Genomic DNA, 25007 nt, shown 5'->3' on the forward strand with positions numbered 1-25007 from the left:
TGTTCGATAGGATTGAATGGAGAAGAATGGTATTTGGGACCTGACGAGCTGTTGGAATGTGAGCAGGGTAATATTTAGTGAAGGGATTCAGGGAAACCGGTTATTTTTATATAGCCGGACTTGAGTCCTGGAAATGGGAAGTACAATGCCTGCACTCTAAAGGAGGGGTTCGGGATATTGACAGTTTGGAGGGATATGTTGTGTATCTTTATACGTATATGATTCTTAACTGTTGTATTCTGGGAACCTCTGCATAAACAGTGATTATATGTGAGTGAGGTGAAAGTGTTAAATGATGATGAAAGTATTTTCTTTTTGGGGATTTTCTTTCTTTTTGGGTCACCTTGCCTCGGTGGGAGACGGCCGACTTATCAAAAAAAATGCTTCCTTTACAAATGATAACCGAAAGGAAGAAATGTTAGTAGCATAGGAAAGGCATGGCCATGAAACACAAATAACAAAGATTTCTTTATTATACATTTAAATCAAAATGTACATAACATGGCGTACCACCAGTGCTCGCTACTTAAGCAACAACGGTAACAAACTGTCAGTAACCACAGGACACTGGGCTGGTGTTGGATAATTAAGAGAGGCATGGTAGAAGTGAGATGTTGGTTTCTTCTTCAAGAAACGGGAGTCTCTGTTGGTGTGAGTATTTTATATGATCCCTAAGGTTAAACATGCCTTTGCGTTCCGGAGTTTTCCACAGCATCTAAATACAACGTATCACTATATAGTGCTATTTGTCGGATAGCTTTGTTTGTGTATAAGATGGCAGTTATGGTAGAGACAGTTCCAGGCTGATAGGCCAGAGGCTGGTAATTAAGGAGATACCTTAATTAACGGCATCCTAAAGTGTAGGCTTTATGAGCTTCTCTTGCGGTACATAAGATTTTGGCTATATATTCATGTATATAACCTTACGTGATGGCCTACTTTTCGAAAGACCTGAAGATTCCTTGTTTCATAGTAACCTATTTACAGTCGTAACCTAATACTACTTTTGCGTGATAAGATTAAAACGTATCCTGATTAATTTGTGGGATAATCAGTATTGGCTGCCATGACTCACGAAATCGTAATGACACGATTGCAAACAAACCATACCACGGGCGGGTTCTATCCCCGCCCGTGGTATGGTTTGACTGGTTGCCAATCTACGAACAAATTTTTAGTTGTGAATAGTTTCCTTCCAAAATTTATAATCGTTTAGCTGTTTAAATACAACACCAAACTAAGCATTTAAGTGAACTGGCTTCGTTCCACAATGTTCTCATTGTCCTGTCACGATCTGCACTCCCACCAGCCTCCCCATTGATTTGTACGGGAGAAAAAAAATCACTGAACAGTAGCTCAAAATGAACGAGTCACACTAGGAAAGTTAGAATTTACAGCAACGGCAGAATATTTCCATGATTTGCATGTCCCACCACAGACTTGTGTTTCACAGATTTTAGATTTTGCCCCGAGAAGAGTTTATTACGTCTTGTAGAGAAAAATATTTATTAGGATTACTCTTTTAGATTACACAGCACTGTAATTATGTAGCCCTCTGAAAATCTAAACATTATCAACATAACCATGAAGGATTTAACTGCTAGTGGGGATATGAGTTTAAAACGTAAAACGAGAATTGATACACTGAAGGAATGTGCTCCACTTGGCAACTTTTCTAAATTTATACCTTCGATACTGTCGAGTTGCAATGTTAAAACTGCTACGAGTCAAGTCTGTTTACTCGTTTCCTCAGACATACGTGTTTCCTGGCAACTGAAGCACCTTAAATAGAAGAATGCATGCCTGTTCTCCTTCGAGCCACTGGCTAAGTGAGCGAACTTGCTGACTCCATTTGAGACTGCCTCCGGTGTTCTGAGGGGAAAAGTTTATGTAACCTGAGTTGTCACAACCCTTAACCTCCAAGACCAACAACAACAAAAACTCAGAGCTAGTAACATGCTATCCGTTATAAGACAATGGTTTAAGCCAACAAGTGATAATTTCAAAAACAATTTTTAAAGGACAAATCTTTATTATAAGTTTCACTCAGAGGTGGGCTATATAAAGCCCTACTGTTGGTGAATCGTCGAATAATAAAATAATTTCCCCTAAATTAGCATTTGAATGATATTTTCATAATCAAACCCTGGCCAGTGAAGCAGAGTATTCTTGTACTTAAGATCCTGACTCTCCACATCAGAAATCCGCCAGAATACGATCAAGATGCACCCAACAAGATGGCCCCTGACAATAAGCTATCTTCCAAGAACGAGTGATTATAGACGAGCTAAAAAAAAAAAGTAGGACGTTGGGCATAATCAATAGTATTTAGAGATAAATGGACTAGAGGCCGACCTTATTATTGTGTGAACTTTATGCTCATTCTGCTGCAGATGGCAACCCTGGGCTAGAAGCTGACCTGCATTATGTAGACAGCATATGAACGTCATTCTCCCTTTGTGCATAAGAGTACTGCTCGCTTCTTCTCCCTCAGTATCTATCCAAAGGGAATGGTTGATCTGTCAGTGTCAACTCAACGGCAGTTACATACTGCCTACGCAAACAGGCTGACACACTGGGTAAGACATCGCACTTCAATATCTTCACTTCCTGCAGTTATGGAGTTTTCCAACATAAACAGCCCCAGATTTTTTAGACATACCAGCCTCGCCCTTACTGAAATGCATGTTTTTCTATTTAACTGGTTAGGTAATGCCTTCGGGATGTTAATGTCCACTATCTGTAGTTCAACAGGCGGGTGAAGGCAGCTGTTTGTGGTCATCAGGATTGCTGACAACACCAGGGAAGACGCGAAAAAACACACATTACAGAACAGGGTTTTATTGGGACATTCTGGTCTATTCTCAGCACGTCATTTAGTTTCAGAGAGAATAAACGGCAGCCTTCAGTCGGATACAGCCTTAAAGATTCTTCTACAGCACCCAAACACGCATCTGTAAAACACAGACACGCTTTGACCGGAGAAGCACGCTACATAACAGAAAGTTGATGGTTAAAGCAGTGAAAAAAAAAGAGAGGTATGGTCAAGGAGACCGGTTTATGCCTTCTTCATTTAAGGGACGATGTACGGGTTAAAGTGATGAAAGCTGTGAAACTGGACAGGTAATGTGGTCGAGGTTCGCAAACACCGCGAACATGCAATCAAGTTGGTTGGCAGCAAGCGACCTTGTGTATCTCTGTAACTGACGCCTCCCGAGGCCCACCTTTGTAAAGGACCTGCATCATCAGTCGTGCACTACTCGTAATGTACCAGAACCATAAGTGACGCCACTTGTGTTGCTGGGTATTCATCCACCTTAAATCCTAACTCCTCACAGTCAATGACTAATGAAAAGTACCACTTTAACTCTGTTTATAAAAGGCTGAAATCAGGTAAGTGGGCATATAGTATGTTCTTCCTGATCTGCTTACAGACCTCGATGTGAGATCATAATAATAATTCTCCAAAAGTGTACCGAAGTTTATGTGTATACTCAAAATTCAACAGGAACACTGAGCATCAGTTATCAGGCAACGCAATGAACAGGTTTAAATTTCATATTTTAGGGCAAAAGACACACAACATGCATGTCAAGATACAGTTAAATCACATAAATTGACACCAAGACAAAGAAAGGTGACGCGAGACACAATACGAACAGAACCTGGAGATAAACTCCAGATAACACACAAGGAATTTTTTAAGCAACGAGTACTTTAGCGTTTCTTCGGCGATGACTTTTACGAAAAAAGTACAAAAATTATTATCCACGCAATTCCAAATTTTTACAATTAGACATTTTCTTTTCTTGGGTAGGATATGCTTCCTGATCAGTATCCTGAAGGCTCTTGTGAAATACCCACTCAGACGGACTTTAGGGCAAGAAAGAGCCTTTTACATTACTAGATGCTATTCAGCAATAACAGGTGCTGAAATAGACACATATGCATCATCTGGATATCTTGCATATATCTTAATTCATCATCCTGTCGGTATTGAATACTACTGATATACAAAAGACAGGTGCGTTTCATAATGGAGTCACAGTATTGCACGTCCTGCTTAAGCACTGACTGTCAATAAGGAGCAGCTGGTGTTAGTACTTTATCTTAGTGATTTAAAATTTGTAGATCACTATTTTAGGTGGCATTAGAAAATTTGGGTGTGACAAGAGCTACTCATCACACTTACGTCTCGCCTATTGTTATCACAATAATCAACAATTATACATTCAACAAATTATTAAGCTGACTTAAAACACTTTAATTACAACTCCAAGTCTATTGTTAAATTATTTTAAAGCTGAAGAACACGATGTTAAGTTATAATACAGCCGCAGTAGGGTTGATTAACTTCACCAATGCCTTCAAAGTTGTTTTCATCCTTTTAAGTGTTTCCACGCATGTAAAACATGACAAGTCTCTATAAAACATTTCTTTAGTTCATTAAGCGTTGGATCTATATAATTTTAAGATTTTTAACGACACGTGTATATAATTAAAACAAATATACAGCAAGTTTAATCCAAGAACCTGTCGCAAGCAGTAATCACGCTGCCTTCTGGTGGGCAGGATTCCTGAAGCAGAAGATGAGGAATAAAGTGTACATAATGAAGGCGAAGGTAATAGCCCCTGTGGCGTACATGAAGAGGTTCAGTTCAGGGTGCTTAAACCTATTTTTTTGCAGCCAATCCAAAACCTCCTCTTCCACCATAAGATCACCTGAAGACACAATAGATGTGGATCAGCAGGATAATTAACACCAGGCAGTTTTCAAATTAAATTAAATTCACTCCCATAAAAATCAAGAAAACATATATTCAACATATAATACGGAAAAGACAGCGGCGACGACAACAATAAAAAAAATACCAACCTCTGTAAATGCTGGGGAACCGTCTTCTGAAGTAGACGAGCGCCGGTAGCTTCTGAATACCATACTTCTTGGCATAGCGAGTGTCACGGATCTTGACGAAGGTAATGTCCAGGTCGTCGGTTTCGTCGTCAATCTTCTCCAGCTCCTGCAGCACCTCCTCACTCTTGGCGTTGTCTTCGTCTGGGAAAATGTGATTTAAGAACACCATATCAATGTTACTACTGGAGAGGGTCACTGTGTCCCATGGTGTTTCATGACTTGCTTGAAATACACATATTAGGATTTCTATATACGATATGTGAGTATTTTTTTGTTTACACGAACTCTATTAACCCAGTGAATAAATCGACTTTTATAATGTAACTAGAAAAATAAAAATACTAATACGTACTGGACATTAAATGGGGAGGGAGGGGGGTATTACTGAAATGTATGTATAAATAGATACCTATTTTAATTACTGAAATTATATGATTAGATTTATGCTACAATTTAATACAATTATGTGTAACCCTAAGATAAAAGTCACAATACCGTGGATGAGAAATTCCAAAATTCCCCTTAGGAGGGGAAAATTATGACGAAGTTTTGATCCATCTTGGGCTATTGTCAAGTCACATTCATGATCTGACAATGGTCCAGAACGGACCGAAAAGTCGTCATAAATTTTCTCCATTAATGACGGCTATTTTTGAATAATGTAATTTTTTCTGAATGTCATTTCATAGGATGTATACACCATTTACCCAAAGAAAAACTGTAGATGTTACATCAGATAAAAGAAAGTCAAAGGTTCAACAAAAAGAAAGGCTTGGCAGCTCACAGAAGTACACCGCCACGAAATCATTCTCGTCAAGGAGCTTCTCCAGCATTTTACGGTTCACCTCCTCGATCTCATCTTTAATTTCAAATACGTCTTGCGATGTCAGCCACTTGAACACCTTTTCCTCATCTAGCAGATCACCTGTTGGTAAGAATACTAGTATTTATCCATCAGTTTATTTAGTCATTCCCAAAAAATACACATGTATCCTTCCAATAATTAATTTATATATAATGAGGCGAGGGCCTTAACCTCCTTACTAGTTTCTGCCTCGCCTCTTGAACTTTGATGGAAAAAGCCTAATTCTTTATATACAAATAATTATTATAAAATGTTTACATGCTAACAGTCAGCCTAAATCACCAATTATAGTGTTAGATTATTTATGCTTATTAGCTAGGCCTGTGGACAAGCCCTAAGTTACTGTTAAATGACATATCAATTTTAGGTATAGTTTTCCCTGCCTTACATCCCACTCCCCCTTTCCCCTTTAATTGAGAATATGTTCAAGAATGGTTTGTGAGTAGAAAATATGTGTGAGTACAAATTATGTGTGTAAAGGTTGAAAGTTGAAAGTGAACGCAGATAAGTGTAAGGTGATGAGGGTATCAAACGATTTAGATAAAGAAAAATTTGATATCACGTTGAAGGGAGGGAGTATGGAAGAAGTGAATGTTTTCAGATATTTGAGAGTTGACTTGTCAGCAGATGGGTTTACGAAGGATGAGGTATCTGTGGAAACAAAAAACGTTATCTATGGAGGCAAACAAAGGAATGTACAAGAGTACAGTGGAACCAACGCTTATATCGGTGTGAAGCATGGGTTGTAAATGCTGCAGCAAGGAGGCGGCTGGAGGCAGTGGAAATGTCGTGTCTAAGGGTAATATGTGCCGTAAATATTATGCAGAGAATTCGTAGTGTGGAAATTAAGAGGTGTGGAGTTACAAAAAAGTATTATTCAGAGGGCTGAAGAGGGGTTATTGAGGTGTTTGGTCATTTAGAGAATGGGAAGTATGGTTTGACAACAGAGCTGTAGATTGGAACAAATTCCCAGGTAGTGTCACTGTGGCGAGAACTTTGGGTAACTTTAAATATAGGCTGGATAGGTATACGAGTGTGCGGTTTGGCGTGAGTTAGGCCTGCCTAGCATGGGCTAAGTGGTCTATGGAAATATAAACACAAATGCAGTCTATGTTCTTATAGCATTCCATTCTAATCAAATTAATGTTCTACCATACCCTACAGCTAATGAAGTTTAACATATATTATGTTCGCCTTTCTCCTTCACAGACACAATAACGACAGCAAAACAGAAGGATTTTAATTGGTGCTGACCGTCGTATACGAGAGGCGTCTTCTTTCTAAAATAGACGAGTGCAGGTGTGTGTAGGATGTTGAATCTCTGGGCAGCCTCTGGGTCGTTGATTTTCACGAAGTCGATTCCTGATGTTAAGACCAATTTATTATTAATAGCCGTTTATAAGACATGACAACCACTTGCATATAAGTATTCATGATTCATGCAAGTTCACCAATTAGAGAATGCCATTTCCAATATCATGAAACTGTCAATCAGATTAAAATGTTTCTCAGCTGGAATAATCCTTAGCATGATTCAGCAAAATTTTACACGGGTTCTTAAAAGGAAAAAAAATTAATAAACGATTAATAGTATTCAGAAGGAATACTATTAATCTGCCAAAATTATAAATATATGATCAGTGCCTTTCCCAATGGGTCATGACTGATACCTAGACAAGGTACCGTAGTTGGTATGATAATAAATATATATGACACACTTCATATATAAATACATATTGAAATATAACAAAATATTCATACAGCTCATGAAATTCATGCTATCCATAGCTACCGTATAACAGCTACTACTTTTGTATTTAAGGCATCATGTTGTTACTTTTCACTGCGAAACGTTATGTAAAAAACACCCTATCTTTTAGGTTGTAAATGTGAAATACAATTGATAAATAATGCTCTTATCAAAGACAAAATACTACTGACTAATGAATTCTGGTGTAGCGTCTAGACAATGTAGTGAGGCACATGTCACGAGTGCTGAAGCCTCATTCTGGCCTTGCATATAAAGCTCTGTGATCTCATATTCACCAAACTTTACTTGCCAGTTGCACTGTTTTAAGAACATTTCTCTTCCACCACTTTGATTAGAGGAGTGAAGAAACAAGAAGTTAAATAAACTGCAAAAGTTTGACTACTGTTGTTATTCAGGTTTCGACTTACCGAACATATCGACCTCATCGTCGATATTTTCCAGCTCCTGCAGAACCTGCTCACAGTCCGGACAGTCGTCCTCGTCTTCCAGAGAGGGGAAGAGCAAAGTGAGGCATTAACGAGAGCTCATGGTATGTTTTTCCTCTTGCTATTGACTACCGCTTGTGATACATCTGATTGGTGCGTATTTTATCAGCTCTAAATATTTATTTCACAAAAAAAAAAGACTACCAACAGCTGTGGACCCAAGTGACACGTTCTTAGGTTTAAGGCAACAGTTTAAGGAGCAGTAGTTGTGGAATAGGGTGTAAGATAAGCAATACTGATTTCGCAAAATGAGCAATCACATCTACTCACGCACTGATATAAATACTCAGGCAGGAGAGGAAGTAACAGGTTTCAGAGTAAACAACAAAATATTAGGACAAACGTAATGTCATGACAATAGTTAGCTCACTTAAAAATCACAAGTACAAATCCCAGTACAACGTCAAAATCAATTTTCAAAACAGGATTTTTTTAAATTTACAGTCAGGTGAGTGCAATGCATTATGTTGTTCAGTATAATGATTAATATATGTAGGCAAACAGGAAACTTCTTAAGGATTCCCACTGGTGTTCAGAGAAATTTTCCGTATAGTATTCAGTTTTGTTTTTTCACAGAGCAACTCACCATACGTATATATTTCGAATAAGACAGATGTTTATCTTGTAAAATAAAGCAGCTTATTTCCGAGACTTGCACTATGAATCAGACTAGAAATTTCATTCCATCATTGCGTTTTTTCAAGAGGAGAATAATATAACAAATATAACATAATATAACAGGGGAAAACTATTTTACTAACTCCAAGTAGCTGGACTGATACAAAATATTTAAATTATTTTGCATAATTTTGTTGAAGATTTAACTGAGAAATTTTTTTTAATAGTTTTATACTTCTTTAAATTTAAACATTAGCGAAAAATGTCGGACATACACAAGGCTAATCTCAAAAAAATATAATATGCTTTCCTCATCACTTTACTTAAAATATGCCCTTAATGGATGGGTAATTTGTTTAGGGCAATGAAGATTATTATTATAATCAAGGGGGGAAGCGCTAAACAGGGCAATGAGAAGTGCATAGGCTGTTGTCCTTATCTGCTTATTTATACCTGACGCTTTACACTTCCGACAAGATGATGAATAATAATTAAATCTTGAGTCAATGTTTACCGGTACTTTATCTGCTCGGCGATTTAGGTGAAATTTATAGCTTATTGTGAATAATAATAAATGGGTTTTGCAACATTGTTTTAGAACGAAAAATGAAAAAATGTTTTAGGTGGTTTTGTTTAATATTTACTTTAGTTGCTCAGTTTTATTATGTAAGGCTTACAATATTACATGGATTATTCAATGGAAACAGTCATACTTTGGGCCAATGGTACGTTTTCTGATAAAATAAAAACTAACCTAACCTAGTACTTAACTCAAAATCTAGACTAGGTTATGTTAGATATTTTTTTTTATCGTGGCATTACCAAAAAAAAAAAAAAAAAAAAAAAAAAGTTTTCTTACCTTCTGAATAAAATATGAATGTCTTCACTGTACAACCAACTTATTGTTGGAGAATTTACTTAATAACCCATATTTTCTGATCAGCTTAACACAATATTGATCGTATCTTGTATTCAAATTGAGATGCTATAAATGCACGTTAAATTTGTATAAATACTAACAATTCAATAATTTTAGTAAAATGTGAAAAATTAATCAAGATACTGAACTTTAGTATATTTGGCAATAATATAGGCTTTTCAACCTTATATGTGCTAATTCTAATATTTTTATCCTTACAAAAGGCAAAACGTAAAAATATTTACTAAATAGAATCATTTCTAAACTATGCGGCAAATTTCTTAAAAAGGCACCAACCGCTGTGTACTTCACTGAACACATGCCACAAAATCTAGCACACTGCGATGACTAACACATTTAGAAATGGTTTAATGCATACTATATTGCAAGACTGACATTTATAACACCGGAATTTTAAACATTATTTGGACGTAACAAGTGGAAGGTTGTGAGGACAAGGCAGTGCGGTCAGTGTCAACGGACACAACCTATCCTCCTAACGCCAAATTTGTAATTTGTATTTTATATATTTAAACCGGTTTACTACCTGACAGGTATCATTACATTAATGATATACACTACCAACAAGATGACGAATAATACATGTGTAACACCTGGGTGGCCTTATTTTTAAGAAAAAAAATCTCCAACCAGCGGCTGTTTATATTCAATACAAAGTTTACATACTGGGGATAATGGATGATAAGCGAGCGAGGTATAACATAATAATCAACCCTCAGCCTTCAACGGAAAGTGAAAAAAAATATACGCTGGTCAGCAAAAAATCTCCATTTATAGAGATACCAGGTGTGGCACATGTGTCTTATTACATACGTTATTTGGGTTGGTAGGTTAACGCCAATTTATCAAATTTAACAAATTATAACATGCATTAACACCAATAAATGCAACAATGCATAAAAACAGCATTATATTTTGATGCGCGAACCGGGAACCACCGAGTATAAGGAAGCAAGACAATAAAATCCTGACATTGACATTTAAGTCACTACCGACGATCTTAAGTCACAGTAAAACAGCGACATTTGCTTAGGAGGATGAGTTGCGACAGATAATACATATGTTTTGTGGAATTCATCAACACAGTGGTGGCCGAACCCCCATGATCTCTGTTACAAAAGAATGAGATGTTGAAGGCGGTTATCAAATCGTATAGAGGCTATAATATATATTATCTGATAGAACCAAATATATAAAAAAATAAATATCTATTACCCTGCCTTTCAGAACTGAAGTGTGGGGTTGAAATTAAATTTTGTACGTATATCTACATAATTAGAAGCACCTTGCAAAAGTCCATACCTTACAAAACTTGAAAAGGTAGTAGGATGATAGGAAACAATTATTTCAGTAGGATTTGAGGAGATATCAGACAGATCAGTGCTTCTGTGAAATACTTTTTATGGAGTAATGTAGTATGATAGCAATTATAATTGATTTAATTAACATTTTAAAATATCCATTCAAATAAAATTTTATCGACACCATATTGACTGGAGAGCGATAGTGATGGTCAAGAGATGATATATCACAAACTTCCTTAGCTAGCACAGTACAAAATGAAAGAAAATAATAGAAAAAGCTTCACATATAAATTTTCAATTTTCATTTCATGAAGGAACAATAGTCTAACATAAAATGTTAAGTACAACATACCCTTCCAGAGAATATCCCAGACCCAAGTGCAATTGATATTCGGACTTCGACAAGAAAAGGTTTGAACTTAAAACTACTTCTGCTCACTAAAATTTAAATTAGTTTTCATCAAAAAGACACGCTTAAGTCGTTAATTTTTCTTAACTGAGTACTTTTCTAATTTAAATATTCACACTGTGATCATTTAATGACAAAAAATATAACTATTTCTGACTAATTTTGATTAACCCCATTTAATTCCAGATTTCCATACATTTTTCAGACAGTTCACTGCCTTCCCATATTACAAAGCATTAAAAATGTTTTATTACTTTCATACATTCTCGCCTAAATAACTTACACCACATTATCAACGCATATCATCCCTCAAATCACAAACCTCTTCATAAATATGGAAGTCAACTCCAAGCATCTACATTATTTTTGATATCCTCCCAATTTGATATCCAACTTTTTCTTTTTAAATGACAAAATCCAGAAAAGCTGAAGCCTTCATAAAATAAATCTGATCCTTTCTTAACTATAGTTTTTGCACATTCACTATGTACAAAAATATTCATAACTTTCCATATCCTTTTATGGAAAATATATATCTCACATGTGACTAACATCCTGACAAGAAGACTTTGGGAAGTAGTCAAAACCCCCTAAAGTATATATAATTTTACGTTTAATAATACACTATCCATATATGGAACATTGAGCTATCATAGTATATGGCTAAATTAAACAAATAAAACCCTTCACTAAACTGCTCAACCAATGTAAACACCTGACTATCTATCCACTAAACTTTCTTCCATTACATTCAGTTTTTCCTACTATTTTTTTCAATTATACTACCTAAATCCTAAATGATTTTCATAATACATTTTTGTCCCCTAAAAGGCCTAACATCCTCTGCGCCACTGTACCTTCTTTCATAATTTAGTTATGAACAAAGTACTATGCCATCAACATATACTGCTTTAACATTTTGCTATCCACAGTAGGTATTTCTGTTAGTAATTTCTTTATACTCTTTTCACTAAAATGGAACCTCCCATCATAAGCAGCTGTTTTTTCCAAATTTGTTTTGGAAAATATTCTGAATCTGACCATACCATTGCTTACTAACTCCACTTTTTTTAACTACAACCATTTTTCCTGGGCAACTTTAATAAAAATTTCTATTATTAAATTTTGACATGTTCAATCTCTGTCGATTCTACACCTCTACTTCACTTGAAAAGCTCTATGACACTTATCTTTGTAAAATAAGCATTCTTTATTTCAATATTTCATCATCCATAATCCTTTTTCTTGTATGCTCCACAATTTCCCACACTGATACTCAAAACTATTATTTAGTTAGTTGCTAGCACTTTCTGAAAGTGAATTATCTACGATATATATATATATATATATATATATATTATATTATATATATATATATATATATATATATATATATATATATATATATATATATATATATATATATATATATATATATATTTTTTCAACAAGTCAGCCGTCTCCCACCGAGGCAGGGTGACCCAAAAAAGAAAGAAAATCCCCAAAAAGAAAATGCTTTCATCATTCAACATTTTCACCACACTCATACATAATCACTGTTTTTGCAGAGGTGCTCAGAATACAACAGTTTAGAAGCATATAAGTATAAAGATACACAACATATCCCTCCAAACTGCCAATATCCCAAACCCCTCCTTTAAAGTGCAGGCATTGTACTTCCCATTTCCAGGACTCAAGTCCGACTATATGAAAATAACCGGTTTCCCTGAATCCCTTCACTAAATATTACCCTGCTCACACTCCAACAGATCGTCAGGTCCCAAGTACCATTCGTCTCCATTCACTCCTATCTAACACGCTCACGCACGCTTGCTGGAAGTCCAAGCCCCTTGCCCACAAAACCTCCTTTACCCCCTCTCTTCAACCCTTTCGAGGACGACCCCTACCTCGCCTTCCTTCCCCTATAGATTTATATGCTTTCCATGTCATTCTACTTTGATCCATTCTCTCTAAATGACCAAACCACCTCAACAACCCCTCTTCAGCCCTCTGACTAATACTTTTATTAACTCCACACCTTCTCCTAATTTCTACACTCCGAATTTTCTGCATAATATTTACACCACACATTGCCCTTAGACAGGACATCTCCACTGCCTCCAACCGCCTCCTCGCTGCTACATTCACAACCCAAGCTTCACACCCATATAAGAGTGTTGGTACTACTATACTTTCATACATTCCCTTCTTTGCCTCCATAGATAACGTTTTTTGACTCCACATATACCTCAATGCACCACTCACCTTTTTTCCCTCATCAATTCTATGATTAACCTCATCCTTCATAAATCCATCCGCCGACACGTCAACTCCCAAGTATCTGAAAACATTTACTTCTTCCATACTCCTCCTCCCCAATTTGATATCCAATTTTTCTTTATCTAAATCATTTGATACCCTCATCACCTTACTCTTTTCTATGTTCACTTTCAACTTTCTACCTTTACACACATTCCCAAACTCATCCACTAACCTCTGCAATTTTTCTTTAGAATCTCCCATAAACACAGTATCATCAGCAAAAAGTAACTGTGTCAATTCCCATTTTGAATTTGATTCCCCATAATTTAATCCCACCCCTCTCCCGAACACCCTAGCATTTACTTCTTTTACAGCCCCATCTACAAATATATTAAACAACCATGGTGACATTACACATTCCTGTCTAAGACCTACTTTTACCGGGAAGAAGTCTCCCTCTCTTCTACACACCCTAACCTGAGCCTCACTATCCTCATAAAAACTCTTTACAGCATTTAGTAACTTACCACCTATTCCATACACTTGCAACATCTGCCACATTGCTCCCCTATCCACTCTATCATATGCCTTTTCTAAATCCATAAATGCAATAAAAACTTCCCTACCTTTATCTAAATACTGTTCACATACATGCTTCAATGTAAACACTTGATCTACACATCCCCTACCCACTCTGAAACCTCCTTGCTCATCCGCAATCCTACATTCTGTCTTGCCTCTAATTCTTTCAACAATAACCCTACCGTACACTTTTCCTGGTATACTCAGTAAACTTATACCTCTATAATTTTTACAATCTCTTTTGTCCCCCTTCCCTTTATATAAAGGGACTATACATGCTCTCCGCCAATCCCTAGGTACCTTCCCCTCTTTCATACATTTATTAAACAAAAGTACCAACCACTCCAACACTATATCCCCCCTGCTTTTAACATTTCTGTCATGATCCCATCAGTTCCAGCTACTTTACCCCCTTTCATTCTACGTAATGCCTCACGTACCTCCCCCACACTTACATTCTGCTCTTCTTCACTCCTAAAAGATGCTATACCTCCCTGGCTAGTGCATTAAATTACCGCTTCCCTTTCTTCCTCAACACTTAAAAGTTCCTCAAAATATTCTAGCCATCTACCTAATACCTCCCTCTCCCCATCTACTAACTCCCCTACTCTGTTTTTAACTGACAAATCCATACTTTCCTTGGCTTTCTTAACTTGTTTAACTCACTCCAAATTTTTTTCTTATTTTCATTAAAGTTTCTTGACAGTGCGTGGGGAGTTTTGAACCAAGTGTGAGAGTACTTGTAGTTGGGGATTTTAATGCTAAAGTGGGAAAAAATGTTGTGGAGGGAGTAGGTAAATTTGGGGTGCCAGGGGTAAATACATATTTTATGAAAAAGAGGATAAATAAATATACAAGGTATGATGTAGCACGTAATGAAAGTAGTTTGTTAGATTATGTATTGGTGGATAAAAGGTTGATGGGTAGGCTCCAGGATGTACACGTTTATAGAGGGACAACTGATATATCGGATAATTATCTAGTTGTAGCTACAGTTAGAGTAAGAGGTAGATGGGATAAGAGGAAAATGGCAACAACAAGTAAGAGGGAGGTGAAAGTGTATAAACTAAGGGAGGAGGAAGTTCGGGTGAAATATAAGCAACTATTGGCAGAAAGGTGGGCTGGTGCAAGTATGAGTAGTGGAGGGGGGTTGAAGAGGGTTGGAATAGTTTTAAATATGCAGTATTAGAATGTGGGGCAGAAGTTTGTTCTTATAGGAGGGTGGGTGCAGGAGGAAAGAGGAGTGATTGGTGGAATGATGAAGTAAAGGGTGTGATAAAAGAGAAAAAGTTAGCTCATGAGAGGTATTTACAAAGCAGAAGTGTTATAAGAAGAGTAGAGTATATGGAAAGTAAAAGAAAGGTGAAGAGAGTGGTGAGAGAGTGCAAAAGGAGAGCGGATGATAGAGTGGGAGAGGTACTGAGGAATTTTAATGAAAATAAGAAAAAATTTTGGAGTGAGTTAAACAAGTTAAGAAAGCCTAGAGAACAAATAGATTTATCAGTTAAAAAAAAGAGAAGGGGAGGAGTGGTTGGTATTTTTGTTTAATAAATGTATGAAAGAGGGGAAGGTACCTAGGGATTGGCAGAGAGCACGTATAGTCCCTTTATATAAAGGGAAGGGGGACAAAAGAGATTGTAAAAATTATGGAGGAATAAGTTTACTGAGTATATCAGGAAAAGTGTACGGTAGGGTTATTATTGAAAGAATTAGAGGTAAGACAGAATGTAGGATTGCGGATGAGCAAGGAGGTTTTAGAGTGGGTACGGGATGTGTAGATCAAGCGTTTACATTGAAGCATATATGTGAACAGTATTTAGATAAAGGTAAGGAAGTTTTTATTGCATTTATGGATTTAGAAAAGGCATGTGCTAGAGTGGATAGGAGAGCAATGTGGCAGATGTTGCAAGTGTATGGAATAGGTGGTAAGTTACTAAATGCTGTAAAGAGTTTTTATGAGGATAGTGAGGCTCAGGTTAGGGTGTGTAGAAGAGAGGGAGATTACTTCCCGGTAAAAGTAGGTCTTAGACAGGGATGTGTAATGTCACAATGGTTGTTTAATTTATTTATAGATGGGGTTGTAAAAGAAGTAAATGCTAGGGTGTTTGGGAGAGGGGTGGGATAAATTATGGGGACTCAAATACAAAATGGGAAGTGACACAGTTACTTTTTGCTGATGGTACTGTGCTTATGGGAGATTCTAAAGAAAAATTGCGAAGGTTAGTGGACGAATTTGGGAATGTGTGTAAAGGTAGAAAGTTGAAAGCGAACATAGAAAAGAGTAAGGTGATGAGAGTATCAAATGATTTAGATAAAGAAAAATTGGATATCAAATTGGGGAGGAGGAGTATGGAAGAAGTGAATGTTTTCAGATATTTGGGAGTTGACGTGTCAGCGGATGGATTTATGAAGGATGAGGTTAATCATAGAATTGATGAAGGAAAAAAGGTGAGTGGTGCATTGAGGTATATGTGGAGGCAAAAAACGTTATCTATGGAGGCAAAGAAAGGAATGTATGAAAGTATAGTAGTACCAACACTCTTATATGGGTGTGAAGCTTGGGTTGTAAATGCTGCAGCGAGGAGGCGGTTGGAGGCAGTGGAGATGTCCTGTCTAAGGGCAATGTGTGGTGTAAATATTATGCAGAAAATTAGGAGTGTGGAAATTGGGAGAAGGTGTGGAGTTAATAAAAGTATTAGTCAGATGGCTGAAGAGGGTTTGTTGAGGTGGTTTGGTCATTTAGAGAGAATGGATTAAAGTAGAATGACATGGAGCGTATAAATCTGCGAAAAAGAAAAAGTTTTAAAGATAAAGTATTAAAATCTAAGGGTGAAACCTCCCCAACATACTCAGTACATAGTAAAACTTCAAAGACTGCAACCAATGTATCAATGAATGACAGTTTAAAATGTATTATAACATATGGTACAGGAATCATAACACAGTCTTCTGCACATCTAATCAGAACCTTGCATTTTCAATATTTATGCTTGTTTTCTGATCCAATAATTCTGACCAGAGGATATCCAACGTTCGGTTCTTTTTAATATTTTCATATCTTACGTTCTAAGCAACTCCAAATTCACGTAAGATGCGATGTAAATATATTTACTTACAGAATAATACCGCAATGAAAGGTGTTTCGTCCATCAGTCGATTTAGCATCTTAATATTTACATCTTCGATTTCTCCATCCAATTCTCGATTGTCATCATCAGCCAGCCATTCCAGCACACTACCCTCGTTCTGCATATCTCCTAATTAACAAAAATAAATTGCCAATCAAAATAAAAGCTTTCGAAAGAATAAAAGGCTTCCCGCCAGCTTGTTTGGGCAGTGCGGAAGATCAGCGTCTGTGGAGCAGCTAAGAAAAAAGAAACTCGGGGTTTAACGAGGTCCAGTTTGTTTTGGGTAGTGTGAACCAGTAAATTTTAATCTTACATAAATATCAGGGACAGAAGTATCTACCAGAACGTTCTCGTTTAATGTTCATGATCAGTTCCTACACCCTTAAAAGTATTAAAAAAATCTACATTGTTCCTTCGAAGACGTATGTGTGCGCGCACAAAAGTCAATGCAGTATTTTTGAGCGCTCGTGCAGATACATGTTATTTATTATACTCTGTCTACCGGGCAGTCAGTATGAGGTTTTAGTTCCTTAAAGAAAACTGAATGAATGCTGCTATGTGGTCAGCATTTTAATGGAGATAGAAATCTACCAGCACATAGGAAGTATTTAAATTTTTACTGGAACTGGCCATATTCTAGTATATAATTATTCAAATAACGCCTTCCTGAAATATGGTCTAAATGGTGACGGTAGAGTATTGCATCATTCTGTAACACTGTATTCTGTACTGGATGCGAAATACCTTACAACTGGAAATGCAGAGTGCCTATTATCCCAATGAAAGACATACATTCATGGATGGAGCGTTAAACCAGTAAGCTTCACACAGCGTTTAAGGCGATCCCAGGAAGGGAAGGGCAGGTCTACTTCTTCGGACCAAGAGTCCCTCACCTACATCAAAGAACCTCCATTGAGGAAACATAAGAATTTTCTTTAATCCAGGTTAAATGTTATATAAATTTATGACCACATTTTTAACAGCCTCATCTTTCCTGGAAAAGTATTTAGGGAGAAAATTTATATTTGAATTTGGGAAGACTAGGCCTGGTTCACCGCCTACCCAAAACACACTGCACGTTTAACATAGGAGAAAACCTTTACTTGTTACTTGGTTATAAAGCATCAGGTGGTAGCGTTTAGACTGGAATCTCCATGACCAGCAAACTGTCAAAGGATTTAAAACAAAAATAATGCGGAGGATAAAAAAAAAAAAGCTGAAGGTAACTGGAAAGCTTGCTTGCGGAACCTGGTATAAATTAAAATAATGAGTAGACAGTTTAAAATAAAGTCTATTCATGCTGCAGAAGGAAGAAACGTGCACGTCACACTCGGTTAAGAGAAAGCCTTTACTCGCAGTCATCATGGCATTTATCAACAAATTTGGTTTGCATAACGCATTAATTTGTTTTAATCGAATAGAGAGCTGATCAACCCAGGAAGTCCTCATCTGTAGGAGTACTCACAAAACAAGGCGGCCAAATAGGTTGACTGTGCAACAAGTTGGTCCAGCATTGCAGGATTTACGTGTTCAATTTCATCAACTAATTCTCGATTGTCATCATCACTCAACCATTCCAAGAGAAAATTTCCATCCTTTATTTCACCTGAATGAGAGAACGGGAGTAGTTGTCATGAGAGAGCAAACTGGCTCACATGCTGTGAGGAAGGGGAGACCAAACAATAAACATACCCAACAAAAAATGCTGAACAAAAAACATAAAAAAGGGTAAGCATGGCCACCATCACACAGGATAAATTATTACCATGTGGGTTTGTCATTCACAGCACAACATGCCATGTCTCAAAAATAAAATAAAACACAATCTGCCAAGATTTTCTGGTCTCTCTAAAATTTCGTCTACATTTTTAGACTACAGTAAATAATATGTGGGTGCAGCATAAGGATGTAGTCGCCAAACCATTGTTGTATGAATCTGAGCACACATTTTTAATCTTACTTATGAAGACGACAGCAACAAAAGGATTATATTCAACTAATCGGTTGAGCATTGGCCTATTAACTTCTTCAATGGTTCCTTGCAATTCACGATTGTCATCGTCAGTAAGCCACTCGAAGACACTTGACTCCACACTGAGGTCACCTGAAGAGAGGGGGAGCGGGGAGGGTGGATCAGGGAAGACGCAATAGAAAACAGGATTTGGGGTATGCAAGACCAAAAAACGAGGACTATTCGCCGAAAACGAAGCAAGTCGGAAAAAATTCAGGAAGAGGGGGAATTAATGAGGGAGGAAATCAGGGTTTTATGATTGGGGTGTATTTCTCACGCACACTAGCTTACTCAAAAACAGAGTAGCAAGATATGGTTTCCTTGCAAGGATTGCGTAGAGCATTATCTTATTAACTTCTTCAATGTCACCTTCCAATTTACGATTATCGTCATCAGAAAGCCATTCGTAGACCCCCGAGCCCACTGAGGTGATGTCATCTGGAGAAAATAATCATTTGGTCAATGCCACACAATAATCAAAAACAAAAAGGCCAAAAATGGGTAGAGGTGGGTATGAAGGTAGGACATCACAGTGACCGAGGCGAAGGTAAGGGCCACACCTCTGGCTTACTGGTAAATAATACAGCCATTAAAGGCGTTCTGGCAAGAATGAGATGCAACATTGCACCATTAATTTCTTCAATACCGCCTTCGAGTTCTCGGTTATCATCGTCAGTGAGCCAGTTAACGATGAGATCTTCGTCTAAGATGTTATCTGCAGCAGATGAGGTATGGAAATGAGCTTAAAATATCTAGAATGGTGAAACATAGCTTGTGGAGTAGTTTATTTTAAAACTCCGACAGTTATAACTCACAAAAAACAAAGATCGTGAATATGGTTGGATAGCCCATGACCAGCTGAAGAATCCATGAACAGTTGGACTAATTTTCAAGTTCACATGATTTCTTTCCTGAATTCGTCACGCACTGTACTTAACCCCCCCCCCCCCAATAAGAGACTGATTTCTTCATAGTCACCTCTCCAATACATCAGTATTTTCGATTTTTTCAATTTCTCCTTTATTCTTTACTTTCAGTACCACTAAGTAGCAGAGTGTCAATTCACATCATTACTCGTATAATCATTTGGAAGTGCTAAAATTGTGACAATCATACATCGCCTAGGGAGTGGGAGGTAATTAGGTTTGATTCTAGAATGGTGATGGGTAGTTCCAACTCCATGGATCGAGCCCTTCATTAGCATCAAGCCACTCCTCCCACCTTGAAGTGATGTCAATAAAATGTGATCACTTGCCCCGCCTGGCGGTGGAGGGGTAGGTATCTTTTTTTTTTGGTGCGCTCTCTCGCGTTTTTTGTCTATTCCTGCTTTCCGGCCTAACTGGTAGTAATAATTTATCAAAAGTTATATATACCGATGAATACAAGCAGGAGTCTACTGGCAGGGCTGCATCTGCTCTTGTTGTCACCTGCTTAGTGAAGAACGATAGGAACTTTGTTGAGTTAGTCATAAGAATTAACAACTGGACGTCTACACTGCAAACTGAATTGTTTGCCATCCTAATGGCGCTAAAGCTAACTTATGCTAGCATAATAATGTATGTGATATATCAAGATATCTTATTAATGACAAGAAGATACCAGATATATTAAGCAAATTTCCTAAATTTGCTTAATATATTTGTTTTTAACAGATGAGTGAACTGTAGATATAAATCCAGATGCACTCCTGCTAACCCTTTTCGGGCTTGGTTCCTAGGCATTTTGTGTACCCATATGCTCTTGTGCTACCGTCCACAGGATGGGTATGGGGTGAACAATAAACTAGCCACTTCAGTGGCAAAATCTAATCCAATCTCCTTAAACACTATAGTCAAAACGCACATGTTCCAGCATTTCGATAATAAGCTCTATAATTATCACTTACCCTTACTTCGATAAATTTAAGTCTTGCTAATTTCTTGTTTTTACTATTCATCGGCAGTTTTACTTACAAAATATTTAATACTGTAATGTGTTTTGTTCATAAAATTTATAAAGATATCTTGTGAAAACTGCCAAATGTGTGGATCTTTTATTTTCCAAAGGCAGAAATATTTATATATGAAAGTTAGAAAATTATGTTTAAATAGTCATTATACAAGGAATAATTGTGCGTACCATGATTAAGTAAAATTTATTTTAAGGTGGTAGGTGCAGCGGTGCGCGTAAGCAGAAATTTCTTTGCAATGCCAACTTTTTCTGGTACTTCATAAAGCCTCATGTATATAAAATGTAATACTAATAACGGTCTCCTTTTGCTTTAATATGTCTTTTCAACCAACGTTTTTGTTTTGCAGGATTACTTTATTGGGAAAGTAACTTATGCCGTCCTCTTTATATCAGTTTAATCCTGGGCTGATGTCAGACGTCTGGCAAACCAGGATGTGTTGAGCTCATCATTTAGTGGAGGAAAGCAAATTTCCTGATGAGGAGTTTGTCAGTCTAATGTAACTTGGTATTAACTTAAATACATATTCTTATGAACACCTCGTTCTCAAGGTTCTTGAGTACCTCGTTCTCTAGGATCTTGAGCATCTCTTTCTCAAATATCTTGAGCACCTCGATCTCAAGGATCTTGCAAGTCATATTCTACGTATGTTTGTTCCATTTACCTCAATCACAGCAGGTATCATTATCTTGAACAGTTCACAAGTAACTCACACTTTGGAAAAAACATTTCGGTCCCTTCTGGACCATTAAGTTAATTGCTGATAATGGTCCAAGACGAACTAAAAGTTGTCTTGTTAGAAGTAAAACGCCTACGGCTTCCTAAATTCTGCAATTGACATAAATTATTACATACTTGAATTATTACTTCAATAGAGAAGTGCTAAACCTGTAGGAGCCAAACAGCACCTGCAAATTAGGTATATCAGCTTTGATCCAAGATTGGTGATGGTAGCTCCAATATCTCAGATCAAGTTAATATAGTATATAGTAGGGGTTCCCAATCTGTGGTAAATTATTCTATGGGGAAATGAAGAGCAAAGTAAAAAAAAAACAATATAATAAAAACTTAATTAATATGTTAGCCTATAGTCCTATACGGGCGTTACTTTTTTTAACTGTTCATGAAGGACTACATTCTAAATTTAAGCTGTAGGTATCAAAATGTTAGAAAGCTAAACTGCAACTATGGAAATACTAGTCATGAGGGGTAACGAATCGAGGGGGGGGTGGAATGTGGGGTAATGGATATATGAGGGTTGGGAACCCCTGATGTAGGGCATTTAAATCATCAAATATGGAATTATATTTCGCAAGAAACGTATCAGAAAAAAAACACCAACGGTGGTAAATATCACTCAATAAGTAGTTCATGCAAAAGTAATGTAAGGGTTGATCGTAACTCCAGAGTGTTAGAGGCAGACTAATCGATGAATCTCAATGACATATTATAGTATTTAAGGGGAGGTGCTAAACCCGTGAGGATCATAGAGCACCTAAGGGATGAAAGGTAATCAGGACTGATCCAAGGAATAGAATGTACCTCCAATTCCTTGGAACAAGAGAACTCAAGCTTCAAGGTACCCTCCCCCTCTCCTCACGACAAAAACACTTATGGTATAATAGCATGTGATACTGACACGTTGCTGGAAAAAGACAAAATGCAACCACTAGGACACGTTTCGGTGACTAAATTCCCAGGACTGAAACGTTTCTAATAAAATGTCCTGGTTCCTTTCTGTGTCTTTTTTCCAACAAAAAATGCTTATGAATATCATTATTTGAAGGTGAAGATAACGTGCACTCAAAATATTGCAATAAAATTCTTATAAATACAGCATAGTGATCCAACTTTCGAGTGTCTTAAAATTGAAACCTCATAACAACTAAGCTAGAAATTTATTCTGTTCCTGGAGACGACTACAGCAATACTAACTTATCCCAGATCACTTTCACTAAGATTAAAGCAAGATAGTCATTTATCTACGTATATCTTAGTTATCTCCTATTGTGATTATTACTAGTATTTCTTAAATTATTGTATTTGCTTATGATGGTCTTAAATGAAAGGTTACATTTTACATATGCACCTTAAATTATGCAAATTGAATACGACCATAAAACGTATAGACGCGCGATACAAAATAAATAATTTAATCAGTAAATTAGTTACACTAAATTGAAAACTATTTACATAATCATTTAGTTGCGAGAAATTCGTATACAATTTTCCTACAAGTATAACAAAATTTACAAAAAATTCTAAAATTTGAAGATATAAATATCTAGATTTAAACCAAATCAACTATACGGAAAAATAAGTAAAATAAAATAAGGTAAATAATATAAGATAGGGAGAAGGAGAGAAGGTAGGAAAGGCACTGACCGTCGAAGATAAGGGGGTTGCCATTCCTGAAATAAATGAGGGCAGGGAGGGTCTTGATGCCGTAGCGTTTGGCCAGCTGAGCGTCCTGGATCTTCACCATATGAATGCCGTACAAGTCGCACTCATCGTCGATGTTTTCCAGCTCGGCAAGCACAGTGTCGCAGGCCCGGCAGTTGGGCTTGTCTGCCAACATTCGTGGAGAGGCACAGTAACTATGAAGAACTCACAAAGCATTAGATTATTATTAACATTATATTTGTGAAAACGGTTAATCAACGCTCCATGACAAAATGCGCGCTAACGTTGGAGGGCAGAAGTTTGGAAGGTGATCACAAAAAATGTTGATGTAATGAGTCAGCTTCAGTTAAGACATGCATCCATCCATTCAGTTAAGACATGCATCCATGCATCGTGAAGGCTGCACCAGACATGATCAACTATCCCACATGGCAGGCCAGCTATGTAAAGTAAAAGGACACAAGTGCAACTAATGTGACATTTCATTGTGGCAACGTTTCGCTCTCCAGCTTTGTCAAGCCGTTAGCTTGACAAAGCTCCTGGAGAGCGAAACGTTGCCACATTAAAAATGTCACATTAGTTGCACTTGTGTTCTTTTACTTTACATATTGTCGGTAATTCTACCAACTTTATTACAGGCCAGCTAAATGTGGCTAGCGAAATATACTAAGCAGAATAATAACAAGATAGCTATATAAAGTTAATTTATAATTTAAATTATAATTAGGGGTTGATAGAAGAGAATCACTACAATTACAAACGAAGGAGGGTAATGCAAAATCCAGTGAAACTGACGAAATGGATGGACTGGGCCCAGACAAATGATGTTAATAAATTGTAACTAAAATAGGATAAACTTAAAAGCCATATCTAAAATGGATTTAGCAAAATATGAGAGATGCAATTTAAGAGTTAAAGCAACAGAACAAATCTAAAATCCTACAGATAAACGTTAGAAAATAGGAAATATAAATCCAAGGTTTGTAGAACGAAATGTTGGCACCATATAAGCTTCTTCTGTAATGTCTATCATTGTTATCGTTGGCTGTACCTCACCTAAATTAAATATGAAACTGACAAAGTTTGCGTGTGAAGCACTAAACCTGTGTGGATCATTTAGCCTCATATCTGAAAGTTACTCACAGAAGAAGACGGCGAGGTACTGAGTATCTTCGAGCATCACTTCCAACATGTTCCTGTTGATGGTCTCTATGGTGTCCTCAGTCTTCTGAAGGGTGAGCCACTGAAGCACATCCTCCTCTGCCAGTAGGTCGCCTACACACAGAGAAGACATCCTTAAAAGTTATTTAACCCCGTAAATTATTTAACCACGATAACTTATAAAACTACTTAATATGGCTTATTT

The 25007-nt window shown here is 37.0% G+C and overlaps 1 protein-coding gene across 1 annotated transcript in view; it reads right to left on the reverse strand.

Moving 5' to 3' along the window:
• Positions 1-455: 455 nt before the first annotated feature.
• Positions 456-25007, reverse strand: part of hlk (hulk) — a 118231-nt gene continuing 93679 nt past the window's right edge. The window contains exons 29-36 of the mRNA XM_070092126.1: positions 24785-24916; positions 23624-23806; positions 17268-17408; positions 7959-8033; positions 7035-7142; positions 5700-5840; positions 4877-5056; positions 456-4722 (exon numbers count right to left, since the gene is read on the reverse strand). Of these exons, the coding sequence (XP_069948227.1) occupies positions 4550-4722; positions 4877-5056; positions 5700-5840; positions 7035-7142; positions 7959-8033; positions 17268-17408; positions 23624-23806; positions 24785-24916 (1133 nt within the window). The 3' untranslated portion in view covers positions 456-4549. The remainder of the gene's footprint in view (positions 4723-4876; positions 5057-5699; positions 5841-7034; positions 7143-7958; positions 8034-17267; positions 17409-23623; positions 23807-24784; positions 24917-25007) is intronic.

The sequence above is a fragment of the Cherax quadricarinatus genome, chromosome 38 (assembly GCF_038502225.1).
Source record: "Cherax quadricarinatus isolate ZL_2023a chromosome 38, ASM3850222v1, whole genome shotgun sequence".
Lineage (NCBI taxonomy): Eukaryota > Metazoa > Arthropoda > Malacostraca > Decapoda > Parastacidae > Cherax > Cherax quadricarinatus.